This window comes from Taeniopygia guttata, chromosome 5, assembly GCF_048771995.1.
Source record: "Taeniopygia guttata chromosome 5, bTaeGut7.mat, whole genome shotgun sequence".
NCBI lineage: Eukaryota > Metazoa > Chordata > Aves > Passeriformes > Estrildidae > Taeniopygia > Taeniopygia guttata.
In genome coordinates this window covers 47,732,019-47,753,317 of record NC_133030.1, presented here as the reverse complement: position 1 = coordinate 47,753,317, position 21,299 = coordinate 47,732,019, and the positions used below count along the sequence as shown (strand labels likewise).

Below are 21,299 nucleotides of genomic sequence, written 5' to 3'. Positions count from 1 at the left end.
TCAGTATTTATTTAAGGTGTGTGGTTTATTTTTCCACACTGGATGTATTGTTAAATAATAACCGCTATAGCTCAGTGCTGCTCCTGGGTACGCTCATAAGAGAACACACATCATTTGAAGGACTGAGTGGGGTTTTTTCCCTAAACTGTTGCATGGAGACTATTGTTCAGTATATAATGTGTTACACTGCATTGTGTTCTCTAACTGGAAAGAGAGATATATATGATACTCTGGTGACATGTATATAATTAGTTCTGGGGATGCAAGAGTGAGTTATGGTTTGAGGTAATCTGTGTATTAAAAGATGTTTGTGTTATTTTCATAAGCAGATGTAGAATGCTTTAACCAAATTGAAGTAGTTCTGGAAGTGCAGTTTTCCTTCCCTTGCGTAGAACAGCCTGCACTTGAGGACAGAAGGGAGCGGGTACAAGTTACCTTGGCACAGCGCAAGAAACATTGATTGCTCCTGCATATTATCTATAGCTTAGGTTTTGTTTTGCCTCATACTTGGCTTGATGTGGAGGGCTTTGGGACTGCCTTCCTGCTTTGCTGGCTAGCTCCTCCCTACAGGATGAGTCTGGCTTTGCCACCAGCTGGAAAGTCTGTGAGGAGGAGGGATGTGCAATTCCAAGTTGGTTCACAACTGCTTAAAAAGAGAGGCAAATGCTGAAAAAAACAGGGCTGCCTCCTGTCTGGCTGTGCGAAATGAGGCCAGATGGGTATTTCAGTCAAATAGAACACGTCCCTCAGAGTGATTTAAAGCACAGTCTGAGGCTGAATGCGCAGGGTGGAGAAGAGGTTTGTGATGAGCAGATTATTTCATCCAGCATCTGCGAGAGTCGGGGTGTCTTACTGTCTTCTGTGTTGTTTTGTCTTTAAGGAAGGTGACTTTAAAGTGTGGCACCATGCTTCCTGTCCTGCCGGTGATGGCTGCCGGTTGCCATGGCAATAAAAGACCTCCCCAGCCGGCAACGCTCCATTGCTCCATCCTCCATCGCTGTGCTTTCCCTGGGAATTGGCTGCAGCGGCAGAGACGTCTTTCCCTGCTGGGGAGATGAGCTGCGTTTGCCTTTCTCTCATGGGTGATTGAAATGTACTTACCCTACCTGACGTGATTGGGGATTATAGGATGAGGGTGTTTATTTTTAGCCTGAAAGGGTATCATGGCATATTGAAATACATCTCTGCTCTCATGTGGAAAAACATACATTCCTGGAGTAGTGTGTTTCTTCCTCTTATCTGGGATGCTTTCCCCTCACCTGTTCCCATGTCAGAGCACAAGTACCACACTGGAATTTCTTAGCTGGACCGATCAATTCCTGTATTTACCGTTCTCTTGCTTTGTAAGTTACTCCATGAGCAAGTATAAAGACAGTTCTTACATAAGCCACTTTAATTGAGCTTATCGACTTCAATATTCCTTTCTGAACTCATTTGCTGCTCTTTGACTCCAGTGACTTCAGCAGCATTTCTGATGCACAGGCTAGTAAGGGAGGTTCACATCTGAATGCCCAAGTACTGCAGTAAGGGGCAGCAGCTGGGAGCACTTCCATGCATGTTGCTGTTTTTGTGATGTGGCTTTTCCATCAGAGGATAATCTTGGTTCACACATGATTCACACATCCACTGGTTAGATGGGAAACTGATAGCTCCTTCTGTCTACAGACAAAACATACCCTGAGTTTCAAAGCTGTTACTTTCTCTCACTCTCTGTGCACATAGAAATGTTATACCATGAAGTTTGTAGACCATGGCCCATATTTTTATAACTTTTTTGCGTCATTTCATCTGCTCTGGGGGTTGCCACAGACCAAACAATGAAGCAAATAAAGCAGACAATGAAGGGAATGTTAATTAGTGTTTGTTTGAAAAGCCTTTATAATAGTTTATTTTAAATTTTTGCCTCTGTGTGGATAAAATATAATTAAAGCAAGAGATGCATAGTAAATGACACTAATTCAGAAAATACATTAGGTATATATCAGCAAAGTTTTTATTTCTGAAAGTTCTAATTCTGTAAAAATATGGGAAAGCAATGGAAGCCTGGTTGCATTGTAAGTAGTGCAGAAGTATTTTACTAACTCTAGTGCTAATGAGCAGAACATATTTTTTTCTTTTAGTTTTTTTCAAATGGCATTAGTATTCCAAACAGCAAAATCCCTGGCTGGAGAATTGTAGAAATGATGATTGCTCATTAGCAAATAGAATACAGATGTTCTGTTCAGTTTGCCTGAGTGCTTCACATAAACACCTTGGGGAGTGACTGGCACAGAGTACAAAACTTGATAGCTTAACAGTGTGCTAAACACTTCGGGGCTGGCAATAGAAGCAGAAGCATACCATGTAATTTTGTAAAATTTCGTGTAATTTTTAATTATTTGTAGTGTTTGTGTAACGTGACAACCTTAGTGTGGGAAGTGCGGGGGTAGAGGTGTTTTTACAGGCCTGTAATGAACAGCAGAAACTAGAGTTGGATCAGATCTTTGGACTCTCTTCATGTGTTTTCGGTTGCCTTCCTACCTTCAGTTTACAGAGGAACGAAGTTCTATCCTCCCTTGACATCTATGAATCTCATATCAGTTGTACATTTTTGTATTTGCCTGACCAGTTGCTCAGAATTTCTTGACCTCTGAGACAGCATCTTTTTGGCTTTTTCTCATACATCTCTGTGTCTCTGCTCCGTTTCTTTTGTTCCTCCATTCTCACTCCCACAACAATAATCCCAACATTTTTCTCATTGTAATTAAATTTTAATTGTATACATGCAGCAACTGTTTCTGAGACTATATTAAATGAAGACTGGATTAATAAGCCACCATTAGGAGCTCACTGATAGTTGTGTGTTAGTGGCTGTGGGGTTTTGCATCCCATCGTGATGTTACTAAATTCAGTTTTCCACCAATGCCAGAGGTGCTCAGGGAACAGCTGAAAGGAGAGATGCCCCATTTCTGCTAAAAGAGCCAAGTGAGTTAAGCTTCTCTGTGTCCCTTGCTCTTAGACTCAGGTCCATGCAGGATTTTTTGGGAGAGTTCCCTTAGAGTGAAGATTCAGGAATTGTTTGGGTTTTAAAGCCCATTTTAGGAATTACAAATCTTATTCATGGAATTGGGTGGACTTCTAAAGAAAAGGGCTTCCTAGCTGTGATGTTACTCTGGCCTCTTGCCATGATGTGCATTTGTGTTGCACTTATTTAGTTGCCAGAGCCAGCCTGGAAAGAAGGTGAATGAATTTTGAAAGTTTCAAAATGCATTTATTTTATTAAAGAACATTTTGAGTCCAGTGGGTTCATTCAGGTTGTGTTGGTTGGTTGGTTTGGGGTTGGGGTAGTTTTGCTCGTTTTGTTGGGAATTTTTTGTGTTAGTTTTGTTTGGTTTTTTTACATTTAGTAAGAAGGCTTTAAAATTGCTGCCATGAAGGCATGGAGCAGCAAAATTAGCTTGAAAGCACTACCTATTTCAGACTGCAGCTGAACTACCATAAGCCAGATTGCCTGCTGCAGCTATGCTGCAAAAATATTATGCATTAATACATCCTTGGCAACAAGTTATTAAAAAAATTGTTTTATGAAGGCTTATTTGACCACTTAAAGTAGCTTTTCCACCTTAGTGGAAAAGTCCTCAAAGTAGTGAACAATGTCAGCACTGGAAATTGACCACATGATACAAATGAGAAGATGGCATTGAGTACCCAGAGAGCTGGTAACAGCTTGAGGGTTTGTTCTTGTGAGCTTCCATTTCTCCTTTTAAGAAAATACTCTAAAGTAAATGGAACTTACTTATGTTAGACTGTCTGCTGAGTTGAAAACAATCTGTCTGAATGTAAAAAACCATGGTAGATATCGAAGTTATACAACTTCTAGAGGCAGAATCAAATTAAAGTGAATTGAGACAAGTTGCATCATCATGAAGTGATGCTGTCTGTAAAGAGTACTTTGCATTCCTGTATCTTTTTGCAGTCATAATTGAGAGAAGAATATTGAGCAAATTCACTTACAAGGCTCATGTTTGCTTCCTCTTCTTGCCCTAAAGCAAACAAAATAGTCAGGCTCATAGTTTTGGAGTTTGTTGAATGAATCCAAATCCACTTACGGACTCTTTAGTTGTAGTGACAGCAAGGCAAATAAATGTAAAAATATTAGCCACACAAGAAGACAAAAATCTCGGTCCACTGGTAAGCATTTGGAAACTCAGTTAAAACACTTGTCAATAATTTAAGCTGCAGGATAAAATCATAGGAAGATGCAAGCTGAAAGTAAAATGCCTCAGTTGTGAGATGTATAACTTGTGACTTGTGATAAAAATTTCAATTCTAGTGTTATCTCTTCCTTTCTGTTTCAGTGGACTTTCAATAAGTATTGAAAATCACATTAACAAATAGCAAGGGTGTAAAGGAAAGTAAGTTAAAGAAGAAAATTAATGATTGCATTAGCTTGATGACAAAGGTACTGTCCTGTGTTGCAAAGAAGGTATAGCCAAGGCAGATGTTATTGGGGACATAAGGTTTCATATTCAATCACATTTTAAAAATCTGAGAAATTGTGGACTACAGGCCAGCTGTAGCAGTTATTGTCAGCCAAGACACATATACTAAGAGGCCGTCTTTACCTTAAAAAGCTTGCAGAATAAGTATACCAGCCAGGCAGCCCCTTCAAAGGAGAAGAATTAAGCTTCATCCCTTTGGAAGAGAGGATGAAACACATTACCTGAAACCACAGTGTCTGCTTGGAAATAGGATGTGAATTTGAGCCTATACTACTCCCAGGTTTTTTCTGGCACAGGTTTACATCTAGTCCTGTTGGTCTTTGATGGACCTAGATACTGGTGAAGAATAATTGTTCCTATATATCTTACTATAGGGCTCATCCTTCAATAGAGATACAGGATTTAACAGAGACTGTCCAGATGGATTGAGCCTTCCCATCACTGCTTGGTGGTCTAATGTATCTTACTTTGAAATTGATAAATGGAGTGGTAAAGAATTGTTGCTGTGATATGAATTATTCCCACTGTTATTAAATAATAAACATGACCACAGCGACCTACTCACTCTCTAAACTGAATTCCTTCTGTGCTTTAATCTTGGTAATGGCTTCATATTTGAACTACAGAATGTCATGGGTGAGCTGTGGGCTTCTGAAGACAGGGATAGCAGAAGGAAGTTGGTAGGTTGATACCATATCATGTGTATCATAAAGTAAGGTAGTAAAAAGCCTCAGGAAATTATATTTCTTAAGTAATGCAATCAGAATTGCTCTTAGACAGAGAAGATTGTTTTGTATTTACTAGCTGTGTTTACTGCATTTTCTAATGTACCTAAGGAAACTTCAGGAAGTGGAAAATGGAGTTCTAGACCCAAATCCATACAGTTACTTTTGGGAATAACAGCAAAAATGAGTGAGCTTGATTTGCTACACAGCAGATGCCAGGATTATATGATGTGGAAGGAATTTTTTACTTTTAAAACCTTTCAGTGTGATGACATGCAGGGGGGAGGAAGGAGGGGCTGACATAAGTGCCCTTATGTTTTTTTAACCTCTTCAGTGCTCTAAATCCAGAGATAGCAGTTGATTAATGTAAGCATAGCCTCTCTGCATAGGTGGACTCTACCTACACAATAATTAAGTATAGTGTATGTTTCTGGATTAGAGCTAAATGGGAATGGAAAATAATACTAATTACTCTGTGGTTTAGAGCCACACTGCTATAAATAGAAAATGCAACAAGCAGAGAGAAACGAGTTTGCATGAAAATAGATGAAAAGTACAGTGTGTCTTTTTTTTGTATTTATGTATTATTTAAAACAAGTTTAGCAGACTATAAAGCTTTTGATTATAGTCAGCTTGTAAGTATGTTCTGCTACATTGTGCAGCATCTCAAAATAAAATGGACTACAAAAGCTAAAGACTTTCCAAGACAAAGCTCATGGGAGGAGCAGATGGTATTTGAGCATTGTGTTGTGGTCTTGCAATCCAGTCAGTGCCATGTTGGGCTGATTCATAGAGTTCCATTTGCAGAGGCATCCTAGTGAGCAGCTTCACTAAGAGAAGAAACATTTGAATTAACTTTTTTGTCTTTGTGCTGTCTTCAGTAAATGCCATTGACTGCTGCTATATTTAAAGAAAGTGACAAGAGTGTATCATAGTCTTTATTGAAATGCACCTGTGTCCTTTGCAAGCAATGATCCTTCTGTTCAGGAGAGATTTTCCATGTTAGCTGTGATAAGGTGAGGAAGCCATGCAGGTGAGGTTCAGCCCCAGGTGTTTGGGGTGGGATCACAGACAGAGGATTGTCAGTGGCCTGTGGCATGCAGACAGCCCAGGTTTGCTCCTGAAGGGCAGCGTCCTGCCTTGGCACCACATCACTCGGGGATCTGCTTTGTTGTGTAAGTGCAGAGGGAGAAGTGTTCCCACTGCCCTGCAGTCAGGCTGCTGCCCCCACCACCTCCCCTTCCCACACTGTGTGTTGGGGGGCTTGACAGTGTCAGCTGGACAGGAGGGGAATGTGTTCTTCACTAATTAAAACACATTCTTGCCAAGGGGAGAGAAAGGGGAGAAGGGTGGTGGGGATGCAGGAAACGGAGGACAGTGTGAAACCTCACATGTCAAGATCTTTGTGGTGTTTCCCTTTTAGGCACTAATAAATCTAAGGATGACTTAATATGCAAAACCTGTTGAACCTGTTGGCAAGAACAGAGCCCCAGATCCTCATTGCAGAGGGTTTGTTTGTTGCTACCAACTGCATTTCAATTGCCTAGTGATAGTGTTTGCTTTCTTGGAATTTGCTTTCTGGTGCAATGTTCCAGCAGTCCTGACAGCAGCCCTGCAGAGGTGGAGCTGCTGTGGGCCAAGGTACGGTGGGGCTGCAGGCATGCCAGGAGCCCAGCCCTGCTGCCAGGAGGGTAACAGCAGAGGAGTGTCGTGGCTTCAAAGGGGCTGAATGTGAGAAACAGGGAGAAACTGCAATCTCTTCCTACTCTCACTGGCAGGCACGGTTGGCGTTAAACGCATTGCTTTTATAGGAACAGGCTGACCTACTTATTAAGGCATTGTATTTCAGTGTTCAGCTATGGCTGTCTGCCCCAGCAGGGTTGTGTTTCCAACCCTGCTGAAACTCAGCCCCCAGCCATGGGAAGTCTTGGACAAGGCATGTTCATGTGTCTGTCCGGTGTGAGGAGCCCTGGTACCATAGCAAGGGGCACCACATCCTATCCCTGTGGAAAAAGGAAAAAGGCCTGCTGAAAGGACTGATATATGCCCAAGAGGAACAGGAAAATAGAAAGAAAATTGGAGAGGATGATAATTTAAATGTTATTAAAGATTTTGACCAGAAACATGTACCCTACCAGAAACGTGCATTCTGTGTGGTAGAATAATGGAAAACCACTTGTGGCACTAGCTGTGGGTGTGCTTGGGGTATCTTAAAGGAACATTGCTTTGCCAGCTTGTGAAATTCAGAGGTGAGTGTAATTGGCTGCCCTTCCCTAGCCACATTCATAAAGCACAGGGAGGGGCTGGTTTGAGAAGAACAGATGCAAATGAGCAAGGTGGGAAACCACCAAACATCTCTATGGAATCAGGGAGGAGCTCCCTCTGCATTTGGTCAGCTGGTGGCTCTGTGCTGATGTCAGATTTATGCATCTCATGAAAAGGAGATGATGGCATCAGCCATCATAGGAAGCAGTCCTGCAGCTCTTTCCAGCCAGGGGCTTTGGACTGTTATAGCCAATCCAGATTTCTGTGAGCAGGTGTCAAAAGTATGGTGGTGAATAAGTTGAGACAGAATTAAGAAATGTCCTTTCTATGTCAGACCATTCCTTCTGCCTCTGCTCTGGGGGCTTTTCATTTTTTCAGAGCTCCTGGATGTCATGTTGCTACAACAGCAAGAAGTATCTGCTCCATCCATCTGTAACAGTGAACTTAGACTCTCTCTGCTGCTCTGGAATATATACACTTACGTGGCTTTAAAATAAAAAACAGATTTCTTGCTCTGACAGGATGTCCCCAGCTGATTTAAAAGAAAATTTTCTGCTGTTTTTATCGAGACTCTTATGAATATATCTGTTAAGTTTCTATTCTGGAAAATTGAAATAGTTGTCCAAATAGTCAAAGCTTTCTGAGAGATTTCTTCCAGTTTTGCCCCTGAGAAGCTGTGATGACCTTCAGTACTTGCCATGTAGGCTTGGCTTTAAGAGTCACAGAAGGAGAAGTTCATGTAGACATGCTCAGCCAAAGTGTTACCACAGATTTTGCAAAATTCACTTTTCTGCCTTTTTTGCTTTTTTTCTAGTACCTTGTATTACAAGCATTCTCTTTTTCTTTGATATATACATATACCCTTGTCAAGCTACTTAATCTAAAAGTTTGGAAAAGAAAGAGAGAATTTCTATGTTTAAATTCTTGAGAGGCAGTCTGCTATCATAATGATAGAGCTGTAGGATTATTACCCAGAGATACAAAATGACAGACATCATAGTTAATACTCATCAGCATCCTTTCTAGAGATCTCAAACAGTCCCATTAGTAAAAAGCCTAAGCAAGCCGTGCTGCATTATCCTGATTGAGGGCCAGATCATATTTGATGTTGCTGGCTGACATGAGTAGAAATAAAGTTTTCCCACTTCTAAAGCTAACTTTATAAATAAGCTCTTTGTTACATTACAGATACATCCTCACACTTCTGTTAAAATGCCCAGTAGTGACATGAAAACCAATCTCAAACATGTTCCCATATACTTTGCCTTGGAACTAAAAGAATCTCTGGTAAAGAAGGATGTAGTTCAGTGCATACGCAGCACTAAAGAGTTTGTGGGTTTATGAATTCCAGATCTTTTACAACCGGTATCAGGTCTAGCAACATTGATTTTTAATCAGGCATAATTACCACTCTTAGTCATCTTTGAAACAAGTGACTAATGACTTCTCCCCAGCCATTTTAAGGCTTTACACTATTTTATATAACGGTATTATAGTTGTACAATGTACCACTTGTTTTTTTACTCTAAGGAGTACTGTAACTATCAGATCTGTAACTCTGCTAGTATTTCACTGACAATTTTGCATAAAATAGAAACATCTTCATTGCTATGTTCCCAGAGGAATCATATTTGTGGCTTTTGTAACAAAAGCCTTACAATTCAATAGAATATGCCATTAGCATGTTTGTTATACTGGATGAAATATTGTACCAGATTTATGAATAATTGTCTCTAAATCAGGGCATCAGGTATTTTTAAGGGAAGAGGATCGCTATGATGTTTTCAGCTCTGTTCCTGATTATGTGCAGGGCAGTTGTTTGCTGTAAATGATGGCACTAAAATGAAAAATAAATCAAAGGTTTTTTATTTTTGCATTTGCTTTTCTGGAGGTTTGCAACCCTTATCCCTTGAGATTCCCCTACACCCTGCTGGAGAAGGGAAGGAGAGAAGCAGGGAGATGTGGACTAGGAAGGGAAATCTTCAACAGACACACTGGGAAGCTTAACAACTGCTCACCTATGGCTGTGCCAGGGAGGAGATGTGTGCATTGGGAGGGCCTGTACAGAGGGGTGGTGGGTCCATGTGGCATGCCCAGGAGAGGGCAGGCACTCATTAAACGTGAGTGCTCGGAGAGGGAAAGGGGCAGGGCAAACATGTTCTCTCTGGTTTGGTTTGTTGTAATTGATCTGATTACCCAACGTTATTAAGATTCATTAGCCCAGACAGCCCTTGTTTTGCTCTCAACAGACATTCAGCTCTGATGCACAGATCATGGTAGTAAATTGATTTTGCACTGGCAGAGGTAGTACAAACTCTGTGCTATACATATATGAAGTAGAACCTCCAAAAGGCCAGAGAGGTGCCTTTGTGTTGCACTGCCAAGGATTGCAGAAACTGTTGCTTAAAATCAGTAAAACAGCTCTCTCTAGAGTCTGTTGAAATTTTGAAGTACAAAATGAAATGTGCTGCTTTGTCTCTATTTGGTTGAAGCACAAAGTTGAAAAGTTGAATAAATACTTAATGAAAGCAATCTCCATGTTTCTTCAGGGCAGCTTTTGCCTTGCCACCCACTTGGCGGGAGCCAGGACTGTTCCTTCCCACCAGAGACACAGCTGCCTGGTATCAGGAGCTGCATTTGGTGGGCTGCAAAGAGATGAGATCTAGCACCAGTTAAAATGGGTTTTCTTCTCCAGCCTCATTGTATACCTGTGAGAATTGTGCAGAACATGCTTATGATTGTTGTTAATGAAAACACTAGTCCTTTACAAAACTGTCCTGAGCTATAGCTAAGCTGCCCAGGGGCTGAGCCCTGCAGGATGATCATATCCTGATCCTCTTCCATGGGTGCTACTCATTCTCTGGCATATATATACATATAAGTGTTAGTGTTTTCCTGGATTACAGAGCCAGCTCTCACTGTTTTCTGGATAAAGCTTAATTTCCTTTTTTTTTTTTTTTTTTTAAATTTTTTGGTATTCCATAACTTATTTTAGGCATGGCCTGTATGCATGATCAATGCTTGTTCTGCATAAAGAGAAAGGGATGAGTGCTTCTTAGCTTGCCCACTCTGTTTTGTGGAGTAAATACACTTTAGACCTTTCAGCTGATGAGCTGAAAGAGTCTGCAAAGAGTTCTGATTGTGTTCTGCCCATTTCTTACTCCTTTGGTAACTTCACCTGTCAGCTAGTGGCCATTCAGAATTCAAGGAGTTTGAATAGGATCATTCATAGCAAATCAGAGGTTGGCAGAAGTGGAATCCTGTGTGTCTCCTTCATTTTAATTAAATTAATTTTAATTAAATTAATCAAAATGTAATAGATAACAGTAAAAAGTTGTTTCAACCATTTTGGCTAGAAAGGAGCTGCATGATAGCAGTTTGGTGAGTTAGAAGGCTCGAAGGGGGCTTTTAAATGTGACTTAGCAGCAACGTCTTGTCTTAGTGCTTGCTCTTAGTGCTTGCTCTCTTGACTCTCAAATTAATTATTCTCTCACCACATTTCAGTTTCTAATATTTCATATTTCCTCTGCTTGTGAAATGTGTAAGTAAAAATACCACTGATGACAATATTGAATTTACATGTTTGCTAGTATATAGCCTTGATGGTGCCAAATTAGCAAAATGCTTAGTGGAGTATCTGACATGCATATGTAACTGAATTCAAGGAAAATGTAAATGAAAACAAGTTTGATATGTTTTTTCAGGTCTGCAACATATCTTCCACAAAATCTCTTCTGTGAAGTATGGAAGTACGAAACTAAAAAAACTTTGATAATTAGGAAGCAGTGTTTAGTCTAAACAAATGGTGTTGCAGTTCTTTTAAATAATTCCTATTTTTATGTGTGCTGTTTAAGCTAAGTTAAAGCCCCAGCCTAAGGCTGACTAATTTCATTTTAAAGTCTCTCAGTGTTCAGCCTGTGTTCACCATGTTGCTTTAACCAGAAACTTTCACTAAAACAGGCCAGTGTGGTTTCACAATATTGACTGTTGTAATTTGGAAGTAATTCTGCTACTCCATGGGTTATCTTGTAGACATCTGCAGTGAGACTTCCAGGATCTTCAAAGCCTATTTTTGTTTTCATGCTTCATGATAATAATCCTTCAAAAATGGCATTGATATTTTCTGCACTGCCTTACCATTGACCTGAGTCTCATCTGTCAGCCCACTTGAGAAGCTCTCTGGCAAAAAAGTCAAAAGGCCCTAAATACCAGATTTATCTTCTGTTATTTCCTTTATTTGAAAATTAAAGAGCTTTAAAAGGAGTATTGCAGGAAGAGTGGAATGAGTTTCTCAGATGATAGCAGTGTTACTGTCTTCCTCCTCTGATTTCCTTCAGAGAAGCAGAAGAGCACCTTTTTCCAACCATGTTGAGCATCACTCCCTGTGGAGAGTGCTCAGTCATCATCCACAGAACTGGAGAAGTCCTTAGCACCTTAGCATCTGCATGGACTTGTCAGACATCATCCTGGGGCTTCTACAGGTTTATGTAGTTAAGCCTTTGTGCAAATAGGCTTTCACTGGCATAGTTTCTTCATGACTGTGTTTTGTGCTCTTTCCCTCTGTCATATTTTTGCAGAGAGCTTACCTGCCCTAGAGAAGCAATTTGGAAGGCAGCTTCCAAAGGGTCCCTTCCCCTGGGTCACATTGTGAGCAGCAGCACACTGTAAATATTTCTGAAACTTCACATACAGACTTTCTGCTTTGTTTCAGCTCCTGTTAGAAGACTTTTATAGAAGTGTTCTGATTGCCAGTCTTGTTTTCAGCCAGTGTTGCTTTACTGAAATTATCTTTAAACTTAATAATTCTTCTACCTGGCTTTTTACTCCTGCATCCCATGCTTACCTCATATTGATAGTCTTACTTCCTCTCTGCCTTTGTTTTGCTTAACTGAGCAAGCCAAGCTCTTTGCTTTCTGTTGTAAAGTCAGTTTCCATGTTGGTTCAGTTGTCTAACTTCTTTTTTTAGGGTTTTGTGATTTTATTTTCAAAGAGTGCATCTTCCCTGCTTTTCTCCAGATACAGGTGTGATCTCGGTCTTGGTGCAGTGAATTGCAGAAACTGCAGCTTTCCCCAGGCTGAGGTATAGAGTTCCTCAGTCCAGTCTGTTTTCCAGAGGTTCCACAGAAAGCATCTGTGCTTTTAGTTCATCAGAACTTGCTCTTTCAAAATAATAGATCTTAAGCAAAAATAGGCTTGCTGTTATCCTTCCCACTTAATCTAAAATGAATCACTTCATGGTGCCCTGTTCCAAAGTCATCCTCATTATTTAACATAAAGAGCAGAATAGAATCTATTCTTGTTCATTCAGCAGCATGGATAAAGAAACTTGTCAGCTGTCACATCCAGGAATAACTGGTCTTACCATGGTTAATATTGTTTGTTCTCCAATCTGCACTGTGAAGTTAGTCTCCCTTGTTGACATAATTCCCATTTCTTTAATGATGCAGAGCTCTATCCAGATCTATATCTGGTGTAAGAAGTCAAGAGTAGACCCAGAGTCTCTTTCTTAGAAATCTTCTTTGACCATCTGTCCACAGCATTTCCAAACATTTTTTTATTCTATTTCCAAAGTCTGCTCTTTCTTTATTGCATAACAGTATCCTACAATATAAAATCTGTATTTTCTTTGAAAAGCACAGACCTTTTGACACCTGTTTCACTAATTCTGTTCCACCCCGTTAGTGAATTTTCCTGTAATAGCAATAGTGCTTTGAGTTCCTCTTCCATTATGGCAGTCTGCCTGTGTTATTAGCACACAGCTATTTTAGCTGCTGGAGGTTTTGTTCATCTTTTCTGCTCTTATGTTGGTTTTAGACTGCATTTGGCTCTTATGCTATATACACTGCTTTCATTGGCAGTGTCACATGCCTGACCTTTTTCTCATTAGCAGCAACTTTTATTTTTTTTTCAAATCCCTGATATACTCTTCTCACTATTGTTTTCATGTTTATCTGATATTTGCCCCTTTGCTTTCTGGATCCTGAAACCAGTGGGGAATTTATGTTCACCTCCCCAGGCCTTCCCTCGCTTGTTCCTGGCGTGGATTGTGCCGTGGTCATTCCAACAGTTGGGATATTTGGGTGAAGCCCTCCTGAAGCCTCATCTTGTGGTGAAAGTACCCAGAAGCCACCTTTTCCTGCAGAACTGCAGGAAACTGTAGTGGTTGAGGGAGGCAGGGGAACTGAAGACATTTCCTCAAGGGTCACTCAGGCTAAGGGTCTTTTCCAGCTGGCACATCCTGTGCTTGCTGGACTGAAAGAGGTACTTGTTTCTCAAGGTCTGGTGGACACAAATATATTTTGAAATAGCAGTGAGAAGGAAATGAGTGCTTTGAAAAACACTGGTATGGGACAATATAGGGAATGGTTTATTTGGTCTTAAATGGTCAGAGTTTTATAGAGGACTGCCTCCTGGTCACAGTTTCATAGAGGACTTCCTCTCCTGGCCATCCTCCCACTTTGCTGGAAGAGACACCTATTGTTAGCAGCAGGAACATTACAAAAGCTTGAGCAATGATGACCTCGATGTCCCAGAGATAACACACATCTGCATAACTGGGTACAAAGAGCATGTGTGTTTATGTGTACGTGTATTCTTCAGTCAAAAAAAAAAAAAGTTTGCAGCCTGTAAGGCTGCAAGGAGTTACAACCCTCACATCTTCCACTGTAGAAGCTGAGGCTGCAGCAATCAGTCAAGAAGATGGTTGAAATTCCTGATCAAAAATTAAGTAAGTACATGATGGAATAGCAAATTGTTTCTCTCTTTTGTGCTAGCTCACTGGCCAGTGTTTTCTCTAGCTGATGTTCTCTGTTCAGTACTCCAAGCTGCACAGGCTGGATGGAGTCAAAAAACTTTACTGTTGCCTTTGTGATCAGTAAATTTTTTTTTTTCACATCCTTGTGCACTGAAAGTTAAGCTTGCCACTAATGTACATCAAAATGAAAAAACAATTAAAAAAAAAAAGGTACAAAACCAAAGCAAAAATCTCTACCCTGCTTTTAAGCAGAGTATGTGCTATAATACATCATCTTTATATATAAGATGTATATCTCATCTCTCTGTAGTCAGGTGTCTCTTAAAATATTTTTATTTTGCCCTGGTAAAATGATTATCACTATTGTGACTCTGTCTTTTAACAGTTAAATTATCTCAGTCTTTACTCCTGAGATGAAAAGTTAGGATGCTTTGGTTCCCCATAGCTTTCTGAATGATAGATTAACTTCTTTGAGTTAGTGCATGTATAAGACCTACTGTAACTCTTTCTACTATAATTCCTTTTATAAAACTAGTATTTTTAACAAGAATACATTGTAACTGTATGTTTGGTTTACAGTTTTTCAGCTGATAAAATAGTATTTTAAGATAATGGAAATCATATGTGTTGCTTCATGACAATACAAATGTAGCAAAATAGAGCAGTAGGAAGAAGGTTTCTAGTAGAAATGTTCTGTATTTTTTTAAATTAGACTTCTTATGATACTTGTGCCATAGCTTACTTGGCAGTGCTGGAAATGAACTTAAATAGGAAAAATTATTAGTTCATCTAGACCTGTGCCTTTCTTTTTCTGTGTCTCATATTAGATCTGTTTAAAGGAGTGTGAGATGCTCCACTGTGTCTTGGCTTTACTAATGAAATTGCTTCCTCCTGGCCTCTATTGTATAACTTCCAGAATTCTCATGCTTGGTCTTTCGTGCACTGTTGTTGAGATAGGAATATAATTTCTTGTTTCTTCCCAAGGTCTTGGTTCTGAATCCTACTGGTTTACTGCATGTTTCCACAAGTATTCTGTTTATTTTAAGAGAACTTCTCAACCTTATTTAAATATTTCAGAAGTGGACTCGGTGGCATCCCACACCAAGGACTTTGACAGAGTTACAGTATTTACAATTCTCTTCAGGTATTTCTTTCTGTCTTGCACATTGTAACTTTATTTTAACAGCTGTATTCTTATTCCATCATTAGGCAAAATAAATTTAAAAAGATACAAAAGAAAAAAACTCAAATTGGGGGAAAACCTCCAATCTGTTCATTATTCTCTGTGTTTAAGGTGACTTATACCAAGGTTAACTATCCTGATGTGGGAAGGGAAAAGACACATCTGTTAACAGAGAAGTTAAACAGGGGCAAGCTGCTGTTCGCTGTGTTGCAGCTTAATAAGCCTCAAGGTAAAGATGGAAAACAGTGTTGCTTTTTCACATTTTACTATTGACAAAAATTGAAAATATCAAAGACTCTAACAAAATGTAGGAATGGACTGTGCTAGAAAGTGAGGCAGGGAGGGGATTAGAAGACTGATTTGTAGGCAAGGAATAATCTGAACTTCTGCTTTTTGAGTACAGTGGCACTAGGTTTAGGCATTTCATCTACACTAGGAACATAAAAATGGGAAAAAGTAGTAGAGGATGCTGAGGCAGAAGTAGAATGGGCCAAAAACTAGCATACTGAATGGTAAAGTGAAGTACTTTACAAAAATAGTTCTATTTTAGATGTAGTAACTTTAAATTAAAAGAAGATCTTATAAATTCCTTCCTGATGAGATAACACAGCAATGGTTGTAGTGTACAGATGGTGCAGTTTATTTACTAACCACATTTTTTACGTCAGTTGGCTGTAACATTTTCTTAATACCTAAATATGCATCTTAAGTGCCTCTCTCTAGGCATTTGTGCTGGAAAATCCAGGCCATGGTTGCTTTGAACTGCTTTAGCTGCTATTTTCTTTTAAACCTTATGGTATGGCTGTAAAGATAAATTTCATTTTGCACAACCAAGAAGGCACTATGTTAACCTAATTTTTATTTAAATGGAGGGGGACGGATTTGAAGGGTTTGATGAAACCAGGTTAAAGTTTAAAATAATATCAAAATAGAACTAATTACTATGAATCACTTTCTCTCTCTATATATAAAATGAACTCTGATCAGAGATCACAAAATATAAAAGAACAGCTGTCATATCTGGCTTTCTGAGGTACATGACTGATTTTAATTATTTTTTGTGAATTCTAGAATATTGTGCTACCTGAGGGCTAGCCTCTGCATTGCTTGTTTGTAATCTCATGCTGAATATTTCATGCCTACCATTTCACCACTTCACATGTCTGTGCAAGACAGATTCTGACGTATACAAGTAACACGCAAAGAGAAATTTGGCTCAAAGTACATCTTGACAATATGCATAGATGTAATTCCAGAGTGATATTGTAGGTTATTTTTTCACTGAAAGAACTAGGTGCTGTTTACAGATTTGGTGTTCACCGTGGAAGACTCTGCTGACAAGGGGCATGAATCTAAAATGCAGCAAACAGAGCTGCCATGAGGTTCGTACCACCGTTGGTGTCATCTTCATGAAAAGAAGTTCTGTGTTTGAGAGCAATGCTGGCCAAAACAGCGCAAGCGGCGGTGCTGCAGCTGTAGTAGAAATCCAGCCCCTTGATGCCTTTCATGCCTTACAAGATCTTAAGGCTTCTTCAGGTCCTTTCTGGTACTTTGCAATGGACACTTGGTGCGTGAGGGACAAAGCACTGAAACTTCAGACTGTAGCGTGAAGTACCAATTGTATAGCTGGACTGCAGTTGTTTGTTAGGAAGAACTGTGGCTGCTGGCAATTTTTGTCATTATTTTCTTAACAATGTCCAATATTGCCTGTTTGAGACTTTGACATACTCTTACTTCCTTTGTACAACACCTGCAATCCTTCCTTTTCTTCATTTCTTACTTCCCTCTTTCACAGGGAAGGCAGGACATCTGCTTTCTGCTGACAAACAATTAACAGTTCCTGTATGCAGTCAGTTCACCATTTACTTGAATTAGCAAAAAAAAAAAAAAAAAAAAAAAAGAAGCCAGAATGCATTAATTTAAATACTTAATTTTCTATATTCTAAAACTTTGTATGTAGTTATTTTTAACCTGGTTTCCTAGGGAAAGATGTTCCTGCAATCATGTTTCACTAACCACCCACTGTTAATAACTTCAGGAGCCTTTGTGTTGATCACAGACTTCAGGTAGGGCAGAGATCTCAGTTCTGAAATCCACAGCTTCACAAACACAGGCCAGGTAGAAGGGACAGGATCCAGTTACCAGCTGGTGGGGATACAGCAGTGAGCAAGGTCAGGCCTTACAGCTACAAATGGGAGCATCCATGTGGAAGAGACTTCACTTCAGAAAGAGGGCAGTGGGGAAATGGCCATCAGTGTGGGGGCACTGGTGGGGACCAGCAGCCAAAGCCAGAAGAGCCAGTCCCAGCAAAGGTGCCCTTCAGTCCCATGCCTTTGGTGCTCCTCCTCATGGCTACTTCTTGGCTCTTCTTGACACACTGCTCATGAGAAGGCCTCCAGATTGTGGACGACGATGCTGCAAAAGACTGTGCCAGCTTTTCAATCTGCCTCTTTGTGTGGGCTCAGACAGCTGGCCCTCAACCCTTGTCTCACTTGTGCACCAGTCCCTCCTTTTTCTTTTTTCCTTGCAGTAGGAAAACCAAAAGCACATTTTCCTGGATGCTACTGACACCAGCATTCATGCATTGCCTCTGAGCTCTCTTACCTCTGCCAAGGCATTATGGAATGGCTGTCCAGTTTCTTCAAGAATATACCAGCAGAAACAGAAACACAGCATGCTTGGATGGGCTTGAGACATAGCTATGCTTTGGGAGACAGCTGCTGCAGATGCAGTCCTGTGCTGTGAGCAGCTTGTGTTCATGTCTTACGTCATTGCAGAAACACTGTGGTACTGTTAGTGGTCCAAAGGCTAGGAATGCACCTTTCAACAGAAACTGGTTGCATCAATTTTATCTCAAATCACAGCGTTTATTACACAAACAAAACCCAAAGTTATTGGGAAATGTGCTTTTCCTAGTAGTGTCCTTCTATTCTTTCAGCAGCAATATTCCCATTATACTACAGTGTCATCCACTGAACTAAAACAAAACAAAGTTTAGGAGCAGCCAATAAATAAATGTTGAAGTTGGCTGTAGAAATTACGATACTCTAAATTCAACTTTTAAAAATCTCTTGATTTTATGGTATGAAAAAGAAGGAAGAGTTCTGGTGAATTTGTTTTGTCTTTCTCAGGCTTCTTTGCTCTTTTGTCTTGCTTTTTAACATATGGATTATTCCTCTTTAGTTTGAAAGCATGTACTTGCTGTGTGGTATGTGGATCCAGTCTTGCAACATGGCACATATTTGGGAATGATGCTGTTGGGAAATGGCACTTTCAGCATACATAATTGCTGCAGGAATTCTGCTTTTGAGGTGTCTTCAGACTTGAAGATGAACATAAGTTGGTAATGCTGCTTTTTCTTTGGAAAATGTTGACCTGTCCAGAAGATACAGGCACCTTTTATACTAAGTCTGCTGCTGCTGCTTTAGTTTCAGTTTGACACCCACTACACTGTTCCTCTGTTTACTGTTTTAGCAATTAAATAATAGAGTAGTAGCCTTTAAAAGAGTGCTTGCAGCTATTCACAGAAAAGTAGTACATACTTAGACTAATAAAAAAGTCCCTTTTATTAATTCTCTAGTCAAGTGAATTTCTGTTTGGCTTAAGCAGATTTTGAAATCCTGTCTACGTCATTTGTATTGTTAATATATTACAGGGCTTTATACCACATCACATTACTGGGAATGGTTTTGAAATATATAAAGATCAAAAATTCAGATATTTTTAACAGTGGTAAGTAATTTTCTGTCATAATAGCCAAAATAAAGTGCCATGAAGATATTGGTAGTAAATCAATTTTTTTGTATGTAATTTGGTATAAATACTGACAAGCTGAAAAAACCACCAACCCCAAACAACAAATGCATACTCATTAGTCATTCAGTTTAGCAGCACAGAGGCAGCAGTCAGCTAGGGTGTGCGTTTTTATGTCTGCTTCAATTGCACACTTCATTTATTTGGACATGGCAGAGGCGGCTTTCTCTGTCACACGGCATCACTGCACGATTAGCAAGTTGCGCCCCAGGGCAGCTGGGACGCTTTGCTGGGGCAGATGTTCTTTTCAGCTTATTCAGTGGCCGTTGTGGGGTTGTTTACTGTTGTCATAGATACCTGCATTTCCATAGCAGCCGAGCTGTTGTGTGTGAAGCAAGTGAATATAGTTATAAAAGGATCATATTTTGTTCTGTCTCTATAACTTACCATCTGTCAGCTGACTTTTCATGATGGATTCAGAAACCAATTTAAGAATAACAGCAGCCAGCTGATCATTTTTGCTTATATTAAAGTGACAATGGACAAAAATGCAAATAAGTTGGTGCTTCAATGAAATGCTAGTTTCTTTCTTTTTTTCTTAATTGCAGCAGTTTGTCTTCCAACACTTTCTCAAACTTTGCTGAAATCTTTCTTGACAAATAGAAATGACCAAGTGTCATCTTCTGTACTTGCTCAGGTATTCCTTGTGCTTTCCCACCCCTCAGCTGTCAGCTCATCCCTCTGTTGCTTCCAAATTGTGATGTTGCACCTGCTTTCATAGATCCTTTATAATGAAATCTAAATACTGTCCACAGAATTAAAGAGGGAATTGGTGAGGCTAAAAGCAAAAGTATCATGCACACACAGGCATAAGTATGGCTCAGTGACACAGATCACCACTCTGTTTAGTAGTAACAATGGTGTCACATGCAAGTTTGGGGATAAATTTAATGTGTAGTCAGCGAGCCCTCTGAGTGGTGAACTCTCATCCTTTCCACTTGGAGACGTGGTCAAACCTATAGTTTAGCAATGGGGGTGAGAAGATTAGCCCAGTTGTAAATAATGTATTTATTGGTTGATTTTTCCAGATCCTGACATTGATGCTGCCACTGCCATGATGCTTTTGAATACTCCCCCTGAGATACAAGCAGGTTGTGAGTAGATACTTCTATAGCATATAGCAACATAGACTTATAAAATTAATATTCTCTTCTATAAGTATACAGCATACCAGATAAAAAGGATGTAATAAAGAAATATAACTTCCCTTGTAGACCCTTGCACTTCCTTGACCCTTACATGAGTATAATTTTGTGGTTCATATTACATTCGTTACATGAATAATATTAATCTGTGATCTCTAATGTAAAAGAGAGGTTATTGTTATTCATGACATACACTTAAATGAATACACTTAAATGAGAAACCTACTATTATCCATACTGATAGAAAGACCTGGGGCAACAGCCAGGAGAAAGGCAGGGAGAGAAAGAGAGCAAGAGAGTGAAGGATACATGGCATATGGTTCTGTTTTCATTTTGTTTTGATTTGACTCCTATCGTGTAAGTTACCACAGCCATCTGGATACTTTCTATTCACTTGGGCACTGTTTCAGCTCCTTCCTTGCACACATCCTGCCTGTTTCAGGGCTTTTTTTCTCTGACTGATGCAAGGCAGTAGGCAGGTGACAAGGAGCAAAGAGCAGTCTCATTTCTTGCCAATACTGTCCTCCCTGTTCTGTGACCAGACCTAAGGTTTTAATGCTGTGTATCAACAGAGCACTGAAGAGGCCTTGACCCCCACTGTACTGGGCTGTGCAAATACTGCAGGAACCATCCTGCCCCACAGAGCTTGCAGTGAAGGCATTACAGGAATCCATAGTGGAATACAGCTGCACAAAACAGAGAATACAAGAAGACAAACATATCACTAGTCAGCAAGCGTGGTAATAATGCCAAGTGACAAGCAGCTCTAAAAAAATAAAGGCAGAAGTTAAAATATAAATCATTACCAGGACTGTCTAGCATCACTGCTATTGTTCTAGCCTGGGCAACCAACTCCAAATTCCAGGGGAAGCCTTGATTTGCACTTTGATACTGTGCCTGGGGAAGAGAGTCAATTACCATCAAAGCATTTCC

At 39.9% G+C, this 21,299-nt stretch overlaps 1 protein-coding gene across 10 annotated transcripts in view; it reads left to right on the top strand.

The window, feature by feature from the left end:
- Window positions 1-21,299, top strand: part of FOXN3 (forkhead box N3) — a 207,322-nt gene that overhangs the window by 160,330 nt on the left and 25,693 nt on the right. For 5 of the 10 annotated variants that reach the window (XM_030274834.4, XM_072930333.1, XM_030274833.4 and 2 more), the window contains one exon: window positions 20,250-20,315. The exons of 3 other annotated variants lie outside the window; for them this stretch is intronic. In XM_030274834.4, coding sequence (XP_030130694.1) covers window positions 20,250-20,315 — 66 coding nt within the window. The remainder of the gene's footprint in view (window positions 1-20,249; window positions 20,316-21,299) is intronic. 2 more of the 10 variants (XM_030274835.4, XM_032748850.3) reach the window with 1 other exon arrangement.